The sequence below is a fragment of the Lethenteron reissneri genome, chromosome 50 (genome assembly GCF_015708825.2).
Source record: "Lethenteron reissneri isolate LAM-NWPU_2019-01 chromosome 50, ASM1570882v1, whole genome shotgun sequence".
NCBI lineage: Eukaryota > Metazoa > Chordata > Hyperoartia > Petromyzontiformes > Petromyzontidae > Lethenteron > Lethenteron reissneri.
The window spans coordinates 6373594-6388897 of record NC_083828.1 but is presented as its reverse complement, the minus strand read 5'-3'; the positions used below and the strand labels follow the sequence as shown (position 1 = coordinate 6388897).

General features: G+C 50.0%; 1 protein-coding gene across 4 annotated transcripts in view; it reads left to right on the top strand.

Moving 5' to 3' along the window:
• LOC133355131 (repulsive guidance molecule A-like) overlaps positions 1-15304 on the top strand; it is a 125651-nt gene that overhangs the window by 100475 nt on the left and 9872 nt on the right. For all 4 annotated transcript variants that reach the window (XM_061572448.1, XM_061572445.1, XM_061572446.1 and 1 more), the window contains one exon: positions 4722-4769. Coding sequence is in view for 1 of the 4 variants with exons in the window: in XM_061572445.1 (XP_061428429.1) it covers positions 4722-4769 (48 nt within the window). In the remaining 3 variants the exon portion in view is untranslated. The remainder of the gene's footprint in view (positions 1-4721; positions 4770-15304) is intronic.

Here is a 15304-nt window from a genome sequence, read left to right as displayed (position 1 = left end):
AGGTTATCAGATAAATTGTTGCATCCTCAGGATTGCGTGAGTGATGACGATAATGCCGATGGCTTGGGGACACCTTCGTTCGGCAGTGGGACCCCGCTCCTGGCTGATTGTGACGGTGATAATGATCAAAATGCTTTGTCTGCTGCCGATGACCAGTTGTGCGTCTAATGCTCGGGGCTGACTGAAGCAGAACCCAAGAGATATCCGATGCGCGATCGCGCCGGGGGAGATTATGTTGACGGCACGTCGCGGCTCTCGCTTTGTCGATTCGTTCTAACGGGCGTTTGGGAGCGAGCGAGAGTTTTTGACCAGCACCGGCCGCGTTTTTTTATTTTAAACGTTTTTATTTCACAAGCTCTGCTGCGAAATGTCATCGCGACGGCGTCCGAGAACGCCGACTCATCGCGCATCGCGCTAAAACATTAACCCCTAAAAGGAGACACGCACGATGCGCGTGGAGTGGAGGCGCTGAATGGAGATGGAGCGATTGGTGTGCTTTTAGTTTTTTTTTTCCTTAAGATGTTGCCGGAGAGCGATTGCCGTCGGTGACCGTGGGCATCGAGGTGAGAGCAGGACAGAGCAAATATATACGGCACAATTTACCGTGCTACTTGTATTTATGTAGCGTCTTAATGTAGCTGCGTCTAAATATGCAGTTACGGTCGTCGTCGGCTGTGGGGAAGAGGAAAGTCTTGAGCCTGGACCAGAAGAGGGGGCAGGGAATCGACAGCACGGGCGGCTGTGTGGAAGGGAGTTTCAGACTGGAGGCAACAGAGGTGAATGAGCAACATCCCGCTGAGCGAAGGTTGAACAGGGGCTTCGACAGAAAGATTTGGTGGCTGGAGCCAGCGGAGCGTAGAGGGTTGTAGTGGGATGAGGGGGGGAGACAAAGGAGAGTGGAGGGGAGTAGAGTGAGATGAGAGGGTATAGGTGGTATAATGCGTGCAGGGGAAGTAGTGAGATGAGAGGGTAGAGGTGGGAGAATGCATGCATGGGAGTGGAGTGAGATGAGAGAGGGTAGAGGTGGGAGTGTGTGCAGGGGAGTGAAGTGAGATGAGAGGGCAGAGGTGGGAGAATGTGTGCAGGGGAGTGGAGCGAGGTGGGAGAGTGCACAGGGGAGTGGGGCGAGATGAGAGCAGGGGCTAATGCGGGGAGCGTGAGCGGTGATTCGCAGAGGAATGGGGGGAGCGGGCTTTACCCCAGAGAGCTTTCTGGCTGAGGCTAGGCGCTGACAAGCACGGCGTGCGCTAACGACCAGGCCCATGACTGCCCTCCCAGCTATAGTATTCGTACGGAAGGTTTTTTTGTTGTTTTGGTTCTGCCGAGTTCACCAAAGGTAAACGGCGATACGCTGCACGTTTCGGTGTGAAGGCGCCCGTGGCATGTTCGTAATTTCTGCATTGAGCCTTTGGATTATAGACTGCGCACGCATGTGTACGCATCCATTTGTTGTACAATTTAACACTGCGGTGGAGCGGCGGCGCAGTGGTTAGCGCGCCGCGCTGTGAACACCGAGATTGACTGAGCTACGGCAAACTTCAGTCGCAAGTGGAACCGGTCCTGGTTGCTGCCTCCTTCACCAACCGGCACTTATCGGCATGGTGAAGTATGGTCACGCAACGCTAATGGCCGACACGGGAGCGGTGAGGCCTTCGTTCTCCGCAATTGGTTAACCAAAGGGGTTGTGAATTATGATAATGAAATTTCGATTTAAAGCTTTCGTGACTGCAGGGATTCATCTTCTTGGTTCTTTCGGTAAAGTCACGTAGAAGGAAAATAATAAAATAATAAAAATAAAACATAATAAAATAATTCTCACGACGTTTCGGCCACAACGCAAGCAGCCATCCTCAGGTGGAGAACAGACTCTGCCTTCTCGACAGACCTGTTCTCCACCTGAAGACGGCTGCTTGCGTTGTGGCCGAAACGTCGTAAGAATTATTTTATTATGTTTTATTTTTATAATTTTCCTTCTACGTGACTTTACCAAAAGAACCAAGAAGATAATGAAATTGTATAACTCCACACAGAATAACCGTATTTGTACGTTTTGACTGCTGGAATTTTATGCCATGTGTGCCCTGCGGAAGAAATTTGGTTGCGAACTTAGGAAATCCGTCCAGAAGTAAGTCGTCGCAGACGGAGGGTAAAACCTGGCTTCGTAACACAGCGGGGGGCTGCGGTGGAATTACACACGGACTCAAATCTGAATCCATATCTCCTCCTCTTGGGTAGGAAGTAATTTGATGAACTCTAGAGAGCTTGAACCCCCCCCCCCCCCACCTAGGAGTGAGGGAATGAGGAGGGAGGAGGGGTGGTGGTGGAGAGCGTTCGCACACGCAAAAAAAAACCTTGTGAAACATCTACTATTTCAACGGCGGCGGCGTTGTAGATGCCGAGGCTCTCAACGTGTTTGCGAGGTGCTCACAAAGGCCCCTTGCATTTTGGATTTCTAGGGATGCGACGCGGGCTTTAAGTTTTTTGTTATATTATTATTTTTCCCCTCCCCATTTCTTTACCGTGGAGCTGTAAGTCAAAACAAACAAAAACTGCTTGTGATGGTCATACGGGTCTGGAATTTGTGAAAAAAAATTGGTTGGGGGAGGGAGTTGGTGGACAGAGAGAGAAAGAAAGAGAGGGGGAGGGAAAAAAAAGGTGTTCCTAAAATGTGTCAATTGCAACAATGAAAAGGGTTGGGGAGGGTTCTTGTGGCAGCAGGGATTGAGTTTCTGTCAAATATTCTCGCCAAGTATGTAAACATTTCCAGGCAAAGTTGAAGCTCCGAAGAAGTTTTTTTTTTGCCATCGGTCACCAAAAAAAAAAAACTACCGGAGTCCCCCCGCGCAGTTCTCAGTTCTTCCGAGACGACGCAAAAAACCAAACGATTGGAAAGCAAAGGAAGTTCCCCCCCAATCCTCTCTTAATATTTTAAGGATTTCTCGAGCTGGTACGTGCACAGTCCCCCCCCCCCCCCATCTGGGTAACTAAACACACGGCACTCCTTTTGCGCTAAGCCGGTTTTGCACAGAGTCGATTTGTTCGATTTTCGCAGGCACCCGTTTAAATTTCTCCAGGGAGTTGGCAAACGCATACCATCTGCTGCAGAGTGCATATGAAATACCCCCGTGACATATTCTTTTGCATACGATCAAACCGCCCTGAATGCGTCCAAGCTCCATCACATCTCCGAAGCTAAGTGGGGTTGAGCCTGGTGAGCAATTGGACGGGCGACTGTCTGGGAATATCACAGGTTTTTATTTATTGGATTGAGCCCCAGGAGATGTGGGAATACAGTACTGGAATGTTGAGTCTACCCGTGCGGAGCTTTGCGCGTGTCCCCCCCTCATCGTACGCGGTGGGTTTTCTCCGAGTTCTCCGATATCCTCTCTCAAGCCCCAAACACTCATTAGATGCAGTTGATCAAAAACGTCCTGATGCCAGGAGCACCCTCCTGAAATATAAAAGAAAAACGGCATTGCTGTTGCTGGGTAAAACATAAGGCATTATTATTTATTATAAGTGGAATGAATCGATCCACTTGTAATGTGTACCATTTTTGAAGCTGTACAGTCGACCCCAAAAAAAGTGTTCTCCCTTGGTGTCCATGCTGCAGTCCACTGGTCACTTGGTTAATCTGAACAATTATCACTTCCCTTTCAGGTCACGGAATCTAGTTTTTTTTTAGTGCCTGCCCCTGCCACCTTCCATGCTGGGATTGAGAGACTGTTAGATTCACTGCATCGAATCTCCCAGCCAATGTCAACGCCAAGTGGCGAATTTTTTTCTACTTTGCCGTATAAGTTGGTGTGGGCTTTATTTTCCCATGCATTTCATTTCCAGTCACACTAATCGGCCGTTAACCCCGTTTTGTAAATGACCTACTGTACTGTTATTATTGTTTTATCGTTGCGCGGCACGTCCATAATTTTTCGACCGGCCAAGAAATCAAACGCCGGTCGAAGAGGCTTTATACGGCTAAGCTGCTTGTGTTGGAACGCTGCCCACGCTCGCATAGTAAATCATAAATAAATGAGCGTTTGCGTTTTTGTTGGCAAGACGTCTCGCCATTAGTTTGAACAGTAGAGTGTACGCCCTCCTTTTGTGTGGCTTAATAAATAAATAAGTACAAAAAGTTACTTAATTTGCTGCTTTTAAGAAGAAGGGAAAAAAACGCATTGCTTCCCATCCTCCACCTCCCAGCTATACTGCACTTGTGCCCACCGGTCATCTGATGAGACGAAAACAAATTAGGTGTGAAAATTCTTGCAGCTAGCAGTGCATCACCCTGTGCCCGGCGAACAGGCTATTAGAAGATAGCTCCATTAAAATAACCTCTCTTAATTCCCTTCAGCAGGCCTCGATCTATGGCCTCTGTTACACGCCCTGCAGATTGCGGTGCTTGCATCCCAATACAAAGCAGCAGTTGAAATGGTACTGGATTATGCGGGAAAATTAATCGAAATATCTTACTTAACATGATGAATTTCTTTTTGTGTGTGTGTCGTAGTCGTCGGGACAACGTCATCTCGCTTACAATCTCGTGCTCGGTCTCTGCTTTTGTGTCGACGGCCGCCCTGGTCCCATTCTCGATCGCCTTTTTTCTCAGCACCGTCGGCGTCTGGCACCGAGGCTGCTTTATAATATCGACTCTCTTCTTCTGCAATCCCTTTTGTGTTTCTTAATGCCATGCATTCTGTGGCCCCTTGTGTGTGTTTTTGCAGGAGGTCGCTCGTGATTCTTCTCTCAAGCTCTCGTTGTCATCAGGCACGGTAAGAAAACAAAACACGCCCCCCCCCTCCTCTTGTGCGTCCGTTGACTTGGCTTGTTCGGTCGACGTCTTTGCGGAAGACCGGCGCACGAACACGCGTGGTTGACGAACGTGAGTTTTGTGAATTGTGCTCTAAACGCAGGGGTCAGTCTGTGAGCTCAAGTGTCCCCTGATTGCGAACCATAGCTGCGCGAGGTGCGTTTGTCAGCGGGCGTACCTGTTTTCTTATTCCCCGCGCCTTGCCCCCTTAGGGTTGTTCCGATAACACTCCCCCCCCCCCGTTCTCCGCTTCACGCTGGCCTCTAATATTCAAAGTCATTCAATTTCTCCCAATGGCTCTGATTAGTTTGTGAATAGCAACAGAATTGTGTAAATATAATTGTTGCAATCACCGTTTTCGCGCTGTGGGCGGCTAAGAAGGTTTGGCAGTGGAACATCGGTGAAGGTCATCCCATCGGCCAAAACTTTAGGCTTTATTTTTATGGGGCTCAACCTTCATACCCGCTTTGATGTTGAACATTGCTACGTTGAGATATAATTCCACGAGTCTGAGGCTGCATAGTTTCAAAATCCCTTCCTTGACTTCATAGCCACTGCTTCGGTGATGTATGACTAATCCGGGGCTTTGAGGGCGAGGGTTGATGCATTGCGTAGATTTGTGAAATCCCAAACCCACTAATAAATCTGCAAGGTGGCCAGAAGATGGCAGCGGAGCAAGCGGGGTTGCAAACCCATCCGCCGGGATGTTTTGCGTGCAGTCTGCTCGTAGGCTTTTCTCTGCATACTCCGGATTCCTCCCACAAAGTGATTGTTCGAAACCAAGTTGGTCGAACATCACAATGCGGGATCTGCCAGAAAAACTGTCCGAATAAATAAATGAAATTTGTATTATTGTCGCCAATGACCAAACCCAACCCAGAATGCTCCCGCTGTCCTGAAGCTAAGCAGGCTTTGGGCCTGGATAGCTCTTGGATGGGTGACCACCGCCACACGATTGTCGTAGGCGGTCGCGGGGCGGCACATGACAGCGCGGCAAGCTCCGTTGTTGTACTGTACTGTGCTGCCACATCTACGCTGCCCACCTTCAAGCAGCACTGAAGTACGGTCGAAAGTCCCCACAATGTACGCAACGTGGAGAAGGCCCTCGTCGTCCCGCAGAATATTGAACAAAAAGGGCTGTACGTGCGAAATATTATTATCCAGTATTGTATATCGTTCAAAACGTCGTTAATGTTAACAGCAGCCTTTACTATTCCTTTATTACTTCTGCAGTGGATATTGCCTCTTGACCTGTTGCCTCGGAGCCTCCGAGCAATAAGAGACTCTGTAAATTCCGAGCGAGAATCGATCCGCGTGGGCACGGCGGGGTGGGGTGGGGGGGGGCGATGAAAAGCGCACGGCTCTTTAATGCTCGGTCGGAAATCTAAAAGGGATAAATAAGGTCAGCGCGACTCGTTAGCGTTCGTCGAAAGCGAGAGACTCCGCTTACAAAAGGGCCCTGATTTGTACGAGCGAGCGAGCGCGAGCAGGGGGGGTGGGGGCTGTTTAATTCACAAGCGGACTCGCGCGGAGCGGCGTTGCTGTGATGGACTTGTGTCTTGATGCGCCGCACCTCCGCCCCATGTCATTTGCTCTTCGCCTGATTTGATTTATTGCTTTCGAAAAGCGCCCCCCCCCCTCGCCCCCGTTCGGAATGTTCGTCAAGCCGACGAGGTAATGAATAAATTACGGTCGTAAAAAAAAAGCTAACTAGATTGCTCCGTCGAACTTTAACCATTGCTGCCATCGCAGTTTTCTTCTTGAATGGCGCGTGTGGCATTTGGGAATGAGCTCTCCTGACGACAAATTAGGGACACTGGCATTCCACTTGATGAGTGACATCAGAATATTTATACTGGAGGAATCCAATGAGGTACGAAACTCTTTTTCAAAGATGTCCAGTAAATAACATGTCATGTAGATAATAAGTTCTAATTTTAGATTTGACGTTTTCGTGACTGTAAGGGTCCATACTCTTCGTTTTTTTTTCTGTAAAGTCACATAGGTAAAAAAATTAATTAAAATAAATTAAATCACGACGTTTCGGAGGCAACACAAGCTTCCGTCTTCAGGTTACTGTATCAAGTGAGTAATTTTGCTGTGACGGTTCCACCTGAAGACGGAAGCTTGTGTTGCCTCCGAAACGTCGTGATTTAATTTATTTTTCTTTTCTTTTTTACCTACGTGACTTTACCGAAAAAAACAAAGAGTATGTGCTAATTTGTCACGCGCACAATTTTCACTTTCTCGAAGGTAGCGGACCCTGAGATCATAGTCTTCACCATTATCAGCCATGATCTGTCCAATGCTGGATAAGGCCGTTGCCCACCCTCTCGCGTTCTCGTGATGCCGGTAATCGAGATGAAGAAAGGAGTGGCAGCCCAGCGCGGGCGCCTGCCACGCTAGGGGATTGAGCGGTGAAATGAGCTCACGTGCTGGAGCAAGACCGGATTGTTGCGTGGCAAGATCTGCGAGATGGCGACGGCTTTGGGGGGGGGGGGGGGGGAGGCCTTCATCAAGCGGTGGATAGATCATGGCTGATGGTGAATCATTATGATAAGGCCGCTGCTGTGGTATGTGGGCGATTTCTACCACCCCTGCACTCATCCTCGATCCAGCTTACCCAGCCCTTTTTGCACGGTGTGCGCACGCACGCCCAGAGATGCGCTTGCTCACAAACTCGGATGCGCGCGTGCACACACGCGCACCAGCGAGCTGCCGCATTCCGAATTCAGCCCGCGCGCTCCCTTCGGCTGCCCCCTCTCTCCTGTTTATCGACTCGCTGCAGCCCGCCGCAATTTCATGACCAAACAGTGAGGACCGGTGGCTGTTTGCTGTCGCTGTCCCGGACGCCCATCCCCAGTGGAGGACCCCACACAACCTCTTAAATTTCTCATTTTCCCCTCCTTATCCCTCTGCCGATCGCTCTGCAGCTCGATCTCTCTACTTATCTCCCCTTCCTTCCCCTAGTACCTTCTCCCCGTTTTATCCTTCTTACTTTCCGTCTCGCCCGTCGCGCGTTCTATGCCCCTTTTCGTCATCTCCGCTCGAGCAGGCGTCGCGTTAACTTGCTGTCCACCACCTCGTTTGACAGATGGTCTGGTGTTGTTGTTTGAAAACGTTGTTTGCTTCAGTCCCCCTGCCACCAGTCCAGGTTCGAGAATTGCACCATCTCTTCTGCATGTCCCGACAGTGGCTACGAAAGGTCTGCATAGCCGCTTCTCTACCCTAATGTAGTTACAATCCCATCTCTTTTCTGCAAACAATTGTATAAAAATAAGAAAATCAATTTCTATATGGGCATGACCCCCCCCCGCTGTGGTCACATGTGCTGCATGTTGAGATGTGGTCACGGTCAGATGCTGTAGTCAAGTCCAAATTGTATTATATTGTAAAACCCTTCCGCTGTGGACTAGATCAATCGAAATTCACCTTATCTGATCAGATCTCGCAAGCTAAGCAGGCCCGAGCCAGGGTGGTGTTTGGATGACCAAGGTGCATTTAACGAGTATGGGGAAGCTGCCTTGGCAGCAGAGGGCAGTACAGAAAAGTACATTGTTGCACTGTATTGTGCTCCTCACCTCTGCTGCCAACCCGCACTGATCAGCATTGAGAAGTAGGGTCAAACGACTCCCACAGCACGCAAGACATCTGGAGGCTGTCATGCAGCAAGGGATTGACAAAAATGGCTGTACGTGTACGAAACATCCCTTCAACGTACCTCCAATCCCCGCCGCTAGTGTCTTATCAAGGCCCCTCCTCTCAGTCATAGTCTGCCCTTGTCTTTGTCTCTCCAAAGCTCTGTTTCTCCCATGCTCTCTGCCCTCATCTCTCTGTCTCTCCCATATTCTGTCTCCCCACGCTGTCTGCCCATGTCTGTCTCTCCCGTGCTCTGCACGTATCTTTATATCTCTTTCATGCTCTCTGCTCATGTCTCTCTCGCTATTCCCCCATGCTCTCTGCTCGTGTTTCTGTCCCCTCCCATGCTCCCTGCCCTCGTCTGTCTCTTGCATGCCCTGCGCCGCCCTAGAGTGTCTATCTCTCTCCCATGCTGTCATGCACGCAGAATGCGAATGCTCCTTCGCATATGTGACCGCTCCCTTTTAGTTCACCTTCTATATTAATGCTTTCCCCCCCCTCCCTGTGTTTACTCGAGCGCTCATAAATCTCGTCGTGACAAGTGGCATCCCACGCCAGCGCTGAAGAATGCGTGTTGAATCAATTATTCTGCTCTCCGCTCCGGCCCAATATTTTTTTTTAGAGCTAATCTGGAGAGAGAGAGAGAAAAAACGGTTCCGCCAGTCACACATTTCGTGGAAATCAAGAAAGGTATGCAAAATCCCAGCCGGGTGCCGAAATACACATGAATCATCTGTTTAATAGGCCCATTAAAGTGTCTGGGGGGGGGGAGGGAGGGGGAGTGTATAAAAATGTTCGTAATGCAGGTTTTCATATTTGGGTTTTTAAAGAAACTGATTGGCTCATAAAACAAACTATATAAAAGGTATCGCCTAATTGTACGTCCAAGAGATAATGCACGCAAGCAGCCGGGGGGAGACACTCGCCTCGGTGGAACAGATCGCGCCCCTGGACCCCGACATCACGAGGTCTCCGGTTCGATTCGACCCCCTGGTGCAGCCCGTCGTTTAAAGTAAATGGGCAGGTTTCATAACTCCCCCCCCCTCCCCGCTGTCCATCGGCAGTATAATTAAGTTCACCACTACTGCAGCTAGTCTTATCAGGTTGTTGTTCGCGTGTGGTGGGGTAAAGTGTGGGTACTCCCACCTATTCCAAAATGTCTGGCCAGCGTCGAGGGGGTAGCTTCATTATCTTCTAGAGATGCACTGGAGAGTTTCCGCCGATTGGAGGTCCCCGTCCGCCAGCAGTGGCGTGAGTGAGCGGTTTCAGGGCCGCTCCTCTAACCGTTTTTTTTACGCAATTGCTTCAGGCGATCGGACGCGCCCGTTTAAAAACAAAAAAAAACACTAACCTGTTTTGCTAAAACGATAGCAGGCTTAGCGGAAGATAGCGTAAAGTGCTGGATGTGTTAACTTTGCCCCCCCCCCCTTTTTTTTTTACTTACCGGCTTGACGTGGCGCCCGTACGATTCGGAGTTAAACGGTTCCGTAATTAAGGCCGCGCTTGCGAGGAGCGATTTATTTATTTTTCCTTTCCCCTCCCCCTCCCTATCGACGGCGGGGCCGGGTCGATCACGACTGTAAATCGCGTATTGATCCCGTAGCATTCGCTTCCAGTGTTTCTCTGGCACAGCGCTGCCAAGTGTCGGCCACCCCCCCCCCCAACCCGAAACCAGCCTTGCAACGTGAAATGGTTGTTCGGCTTCTCAGCGGTGGTGGCAACAAGTGGTCACATGAGGAGCTTGAGCGAAGTGCGATTGATATCCGTGTTATTTCACTTTTGGTTTTAAATAATTTAGTGGGGGGGGTTTTTTCTCCAAAGTTTGTTTCAAAATCGTGCTGTTGGTGTCGTGACGTGATATGGAGAAGCCATTTGAAATTCTCGCAGAGACCGAGTTACAAAACGGCCCACGGAAGTGAATATTACCGAACTACCTGAGGAACTTCAAGCCTTTGAATCCACATACTAGGGGGTGCACTCACCCACATGTTCTGCTATGGGAATTTATTTTAATTCTTAGAACAGAAATATAACCAAATTAAGTGAAGGATGCATTTTTATACGGTGTATTCTGGTGTAGTAAAATGATGACCAACTTGCGGGTTCAATCACAGGCAAGTGGCCGAAACGCAGAATCAAACCCAGGATCTCAGCGGTGCCTGTGTGCAGCGCTTTTGACATCTGAGCCCCACCCATCTTCATTTCATCTTTTTGTGATATTTTTTTCAGTTCACCCAAATATATTTGAGGTGTTGTCACATTTCTGACATTACGCTTACGCTACGCGACTCATTTCCTGTTTTTAGATCGGAACAGGCCGTGTGTCTCCCTGCTCCGAGACCTCCCTAACTCCTCATAAGCCTCTCTCTCCGGGGCCAGCGATGAAACGGATTTGCAGATTCCGATGGCTTGACCTCTCTCGCCCATGACTCGCCCCCCGCCAAATGTACGTTGCTATTTTCAGAAGTGTTTTGCTCGTGTGGCCATCGGTGACTGGGCCAAGAAGGCTTTGAGAATTCTCCTTTCTTTGTCCCCCCCCCTCCAAGGCTAAGGAGGAGACAGCTTCCATTTTTCACTCTCCTCCCCCTCTCCCCTCCCGCCCCATGGGACTTGAACCCAGGATTTGAGAGGTGCCGGCTGAGTGGCCTAAAATGAACATCACCCTCTCTGAACCCCCCCCCCCCCACCAACCAATCCCCCACCGAAGCAAATTTCACCACTGATGAGTTTTGAAGTCCCACTCATTCCCCAGGTCCAGCGAAAAAGCTGCGCCAGATGTCGATGTACCGAGTTCAAATTTGGCGAAGTTCTCTCAGCAGCAGCAGCCACCGTTACTCAGTTTTGAATTTCTTTTTTCTTTTTGGACCCTTTATGCAGTAGAATGCCGTTTGTAATATCCATAGGGCCTCTTTACTCATGAACAGAACAAAAACGAGTACGCCCTTTACTTCTTGTCCAACAAATGCATTTGTGAAGCAGCTATTTAGATAGTCAAGATAAACACTGGACCGTTAAGCGCAGGGATATGCTGTTAAAATGTTACGTTCCAAACACAGGGCGCACAAAGCGAAACCGCACAAGGAATAGCATACACTGTTTTGTCCCATGTCCGACCACATAGTGACATACATAGTGAATTCAAACCGTATCTTACAAATTTTTGTAGAATTTGGTTATCCGTATATATATCGTGAAATCACACAAACTGAACCTGAAAACAGGAGGGAAATCTGTTCTCAACTTATGAACACTTTTAGATTTTTATAAGCTTAATTATTTCTCCTACTTAATGCAAACCCAAGTCTGAGAGTCTCCTTCATGCAACACCTCACCCCATGGGTAAGTCCTGTGCTCTGACCCCCATCGTAACTCAATCGATAAAATTCTTCCCCTTGAGAATCAAATCAACCAATGGCTCTCTACCCTCCGGTCACCCCTGCTGTTTGTTAGGCCTGCGATTGGCTCGCTGGGCCTCTGAAGATCAGCGCTCCAGGCCTTCGTGTGAGTTTGGTGTCACTGGGCAGGGTGACATAAATGGTCTTGGGTCATTCCCTGCCAGTGAATAATGCAAAGGGGCTGCTAGTTCCCTGCACCCCATCATGGTACACGTACGGGCGAACGCACGTGGAATGTGTATTCCATAAGCGTTGCCTAACCTTGCACACTAATGCTTGAAGGTGACTTTTTTACCTTTTTCAATGCGCCCTTGAAAGTGGTCATGCATTTCCTCTGTCTCGTCTGTCCATACGACTGTGTGTAGCGGTGGGGTCCACGATAATTCTCATGAACCTGATCCGATATAAACAAAATTGCAGCTTTTAGATGCTTGGCTTGCAGTGACAAAATATTGTTCCCGAGCCGTTAGAATTGGTAGGCCTCGTGTAACCGCAGACCATTTGCAATGAAATCTCCGGGTCGTATCTAGCACACGGCTGAAGGTTCCGTGCCCCCTGGCCTAACCCAGTCCCCCCCCCCCTTCTCACCAAAACGTCCATGGTGACTCACGGTTAGGGAGTAGACAAACGGCTAAGATCCGCGCATTGATGGATACATATTCTTTGTGGGCTATTTCAAACGGGGCGGCCTCGTGTGGCCACGGACGGTGCGAAATGAAGTCAGGGGAAGCCGTAGATTTCCCACTTCCTGCTTTCCACACCGGGTGGGCCCCTTTGAGCCGCGCAGAGCTCATTTGCCACGAGGAGACCCCTTCACTCAAGCGGGCTGTTCGGTGGCGGCGGCAGGGGGAGAAGTTACACCGGACGGTCATCAATAGCGGCGCTCTTTAGCGAGGCGGCCTTGGCGGCGGGCGCGAGCTACGTGGCGTGTGACGGCTCCTGTGGGTGGGGGGGGGGGTGGGGGACGGTGATGGTGAGTAACGGCCCGCGTGGCTCGGCGAGCGGACGGAGGCTGCTTTCGGTGGAAATTGAGCGCGCATGCAGAGCGGTTAGGCTGCTCGTTCGCCCGTCGCCCTGGCAAATGGGTGGACCTTTTCTGCCCCGGCGACGGCGAGAGTGATGAGGAGGGCCAGCCGGCCCAGCGCTGCCGCCTTTAACCCCCTCTTCCCGCTGCGGAATTGAACGAGAAACCGCGCACGTGCGCGGAATCGCCGATCGCCGTGATGGCGTTTTAATCTTGCCGAGAAATTGTTGGCGCCGGCGGCTTCGTTTAACTCTGATTGAAGTGCTCTCGACGCGCGCCGGTTGGCTGGTTGCTCGGGTGTAGAAAGGTAAAGGTGCAACCCTGCAATTGCCCACTCACGGCAGTGTTGGCAGAAGAACCTTCACTCGAGGGAGTTCCAGAGTTCTCGTGAGCGCCTCCTAGACGGTGTTTTGGCCAACACTTGCGACTATACATTATGAAACTGCCAAACCTGCCAGTTTACAAAGTGGCCATGAGGTGGCAGTACATGAAGTGGCTTTGTCAACCCATCTGTGTAAGTGGACATTGGATTTCTCCTAGTACTCCAGTTCACTCTCGTGTGAAAAAACTCCTTCAAAATCGAATTGGCCAAACATCACAATGCAGGACCTGCCTGAAATGTATTATTTAGGTTTTTTTGGATAAATAAAAGGCATTTTTATTATTGTCTGTAATCAGACGAAACTAATATATACTCGGGACTAATGGTGTTAAACATTAGTACAGATAGGTCAGCAACCTACTTGCCCTACTGCTGTCGAACTGTAACCTCGTTGACGTGTTTTTCTGTGTTGGGTCGCGCCCTCTCCCGTTTCATGAACGCATTCGTTAGCCAATGAGTCACTTAACTACGAGGTTAATTGCTGTGTTCAATCCTGCATTCATTTCACGGACAGGGCTGGCAGTGGCAGACTACAAACATTTCACTCATACAGAGATTGCATGTCTAAATCTGCTGTGTCTTTGCATCCACATGGTGACCTCGCGAGGTCGTATTTGATTTTGTTCCCATTCAGGCAGCACCAAATACAATTTACCGAGCGTGCGTGGCCGTGCATGCAGTAGTAAGCATCTCGGCAAAAAATAATTGCCGGCGCACCATACCGTTTTAGTGGTGGCGTAGAGGTTTTCGTCCACTGTGGACTTGGCGACGTGCGGTTTGATTGCCAGGCGCATGGCTAACGTCGGTGGCGAGTGTTATCTGAACCAGCTCCGGGCCAGGCCAGCCTGCGTTGATCAGCATTGCGAAATGCGATCAAAATAACCCCCATTGCTGACATCGCGCGGGGTAGGCTTTCATACAATAGTTGATTGATCATGGCTGTCTATGGCAAGTGTGATGATGATGAAAACGATATAATTAAACTCAGGTGCTGGCTTTCTTTTGCGTGGCATTTTAAGTGGCTTCTCCTTTTTGTTTAAACAGCAGCAACGAGGCATCGGTGTCCCGCGCAAAGATCCACTTGAGCTCAAATTTAGCCTGACCCATCCCAGTGTCCTTCACCTGGGTAATTGTTTAACAAAGACGACCCACTTGTGCTTTAGTTAACAGAGAAGGGTGGCCAGAGAAGGCCTCTTCATCTTTGTATTCTTCGTTCCCGCAGTCTTGTCGACTGCTACATACGTTGGCTTTTGTACACGGGTACTGCTGCTTTGTTTCTGTCCATGTCCGATTTCCCCGCGGTGTCCGAGTCCCCATGCCTGTCCAGCTTACATCGGAGTGCAACCGTCCGGCTCTTGAGATTCGTAAATGAGATTGGCGCGTTTGAGTGCATACACTGCGCTTCGTAACTCGGTGATAAAGCAGCAGGATTGTGTTTGCGGGGAGCGGTAGTGCAACAGTTAGTGCGCTGCACTACGAACCCGGTTACTCAAGTTGGATTCCTGCTCACGGCCAACACCAGTGGAGATTATCTCAACTGGTTATGGGCCTCCCCTAGGTTGACTCGTCCTAAAATGAGTACCTGGTGCAGTGTGTAACATCGCCAACAGGGAGACAGACGTGGTCGGGCATGGTGCTGGCCACTCCACCACCTCGGGTGCCGTGCCGTCCTTCATTAGGTGCTCGTTAACAGCACTTGTCCCAACAGTCTATACGGCGGATCATGTCTTTTACATGTGTCACTGACCGTTCATCGTTGCTCTGGGGAAGAAGGGGTGGGTTGAGTGGTGGGGCAGGAAGGGGAGCGGAGGTCGGCACAAAGGGGTGGATGAGAGGTCATGGGGGATCAGGCGTGATACACTGGCATGGGTTAAATTCATCAGCGCTTTGTCACCGTTAAAGGAAAGAGCAGCCTGAATAATTCATGCGGTGGTATTTAGCAGCGCTGCTTCTCCACTCTCATCCTCGGCACCTGAAGACTTAACCGCCACGCCAACGACACCTCCCTCCTCCACTCTCCTCCACCCCCTCTCAGCCTCCCCCTCCAGCCTCCCCCT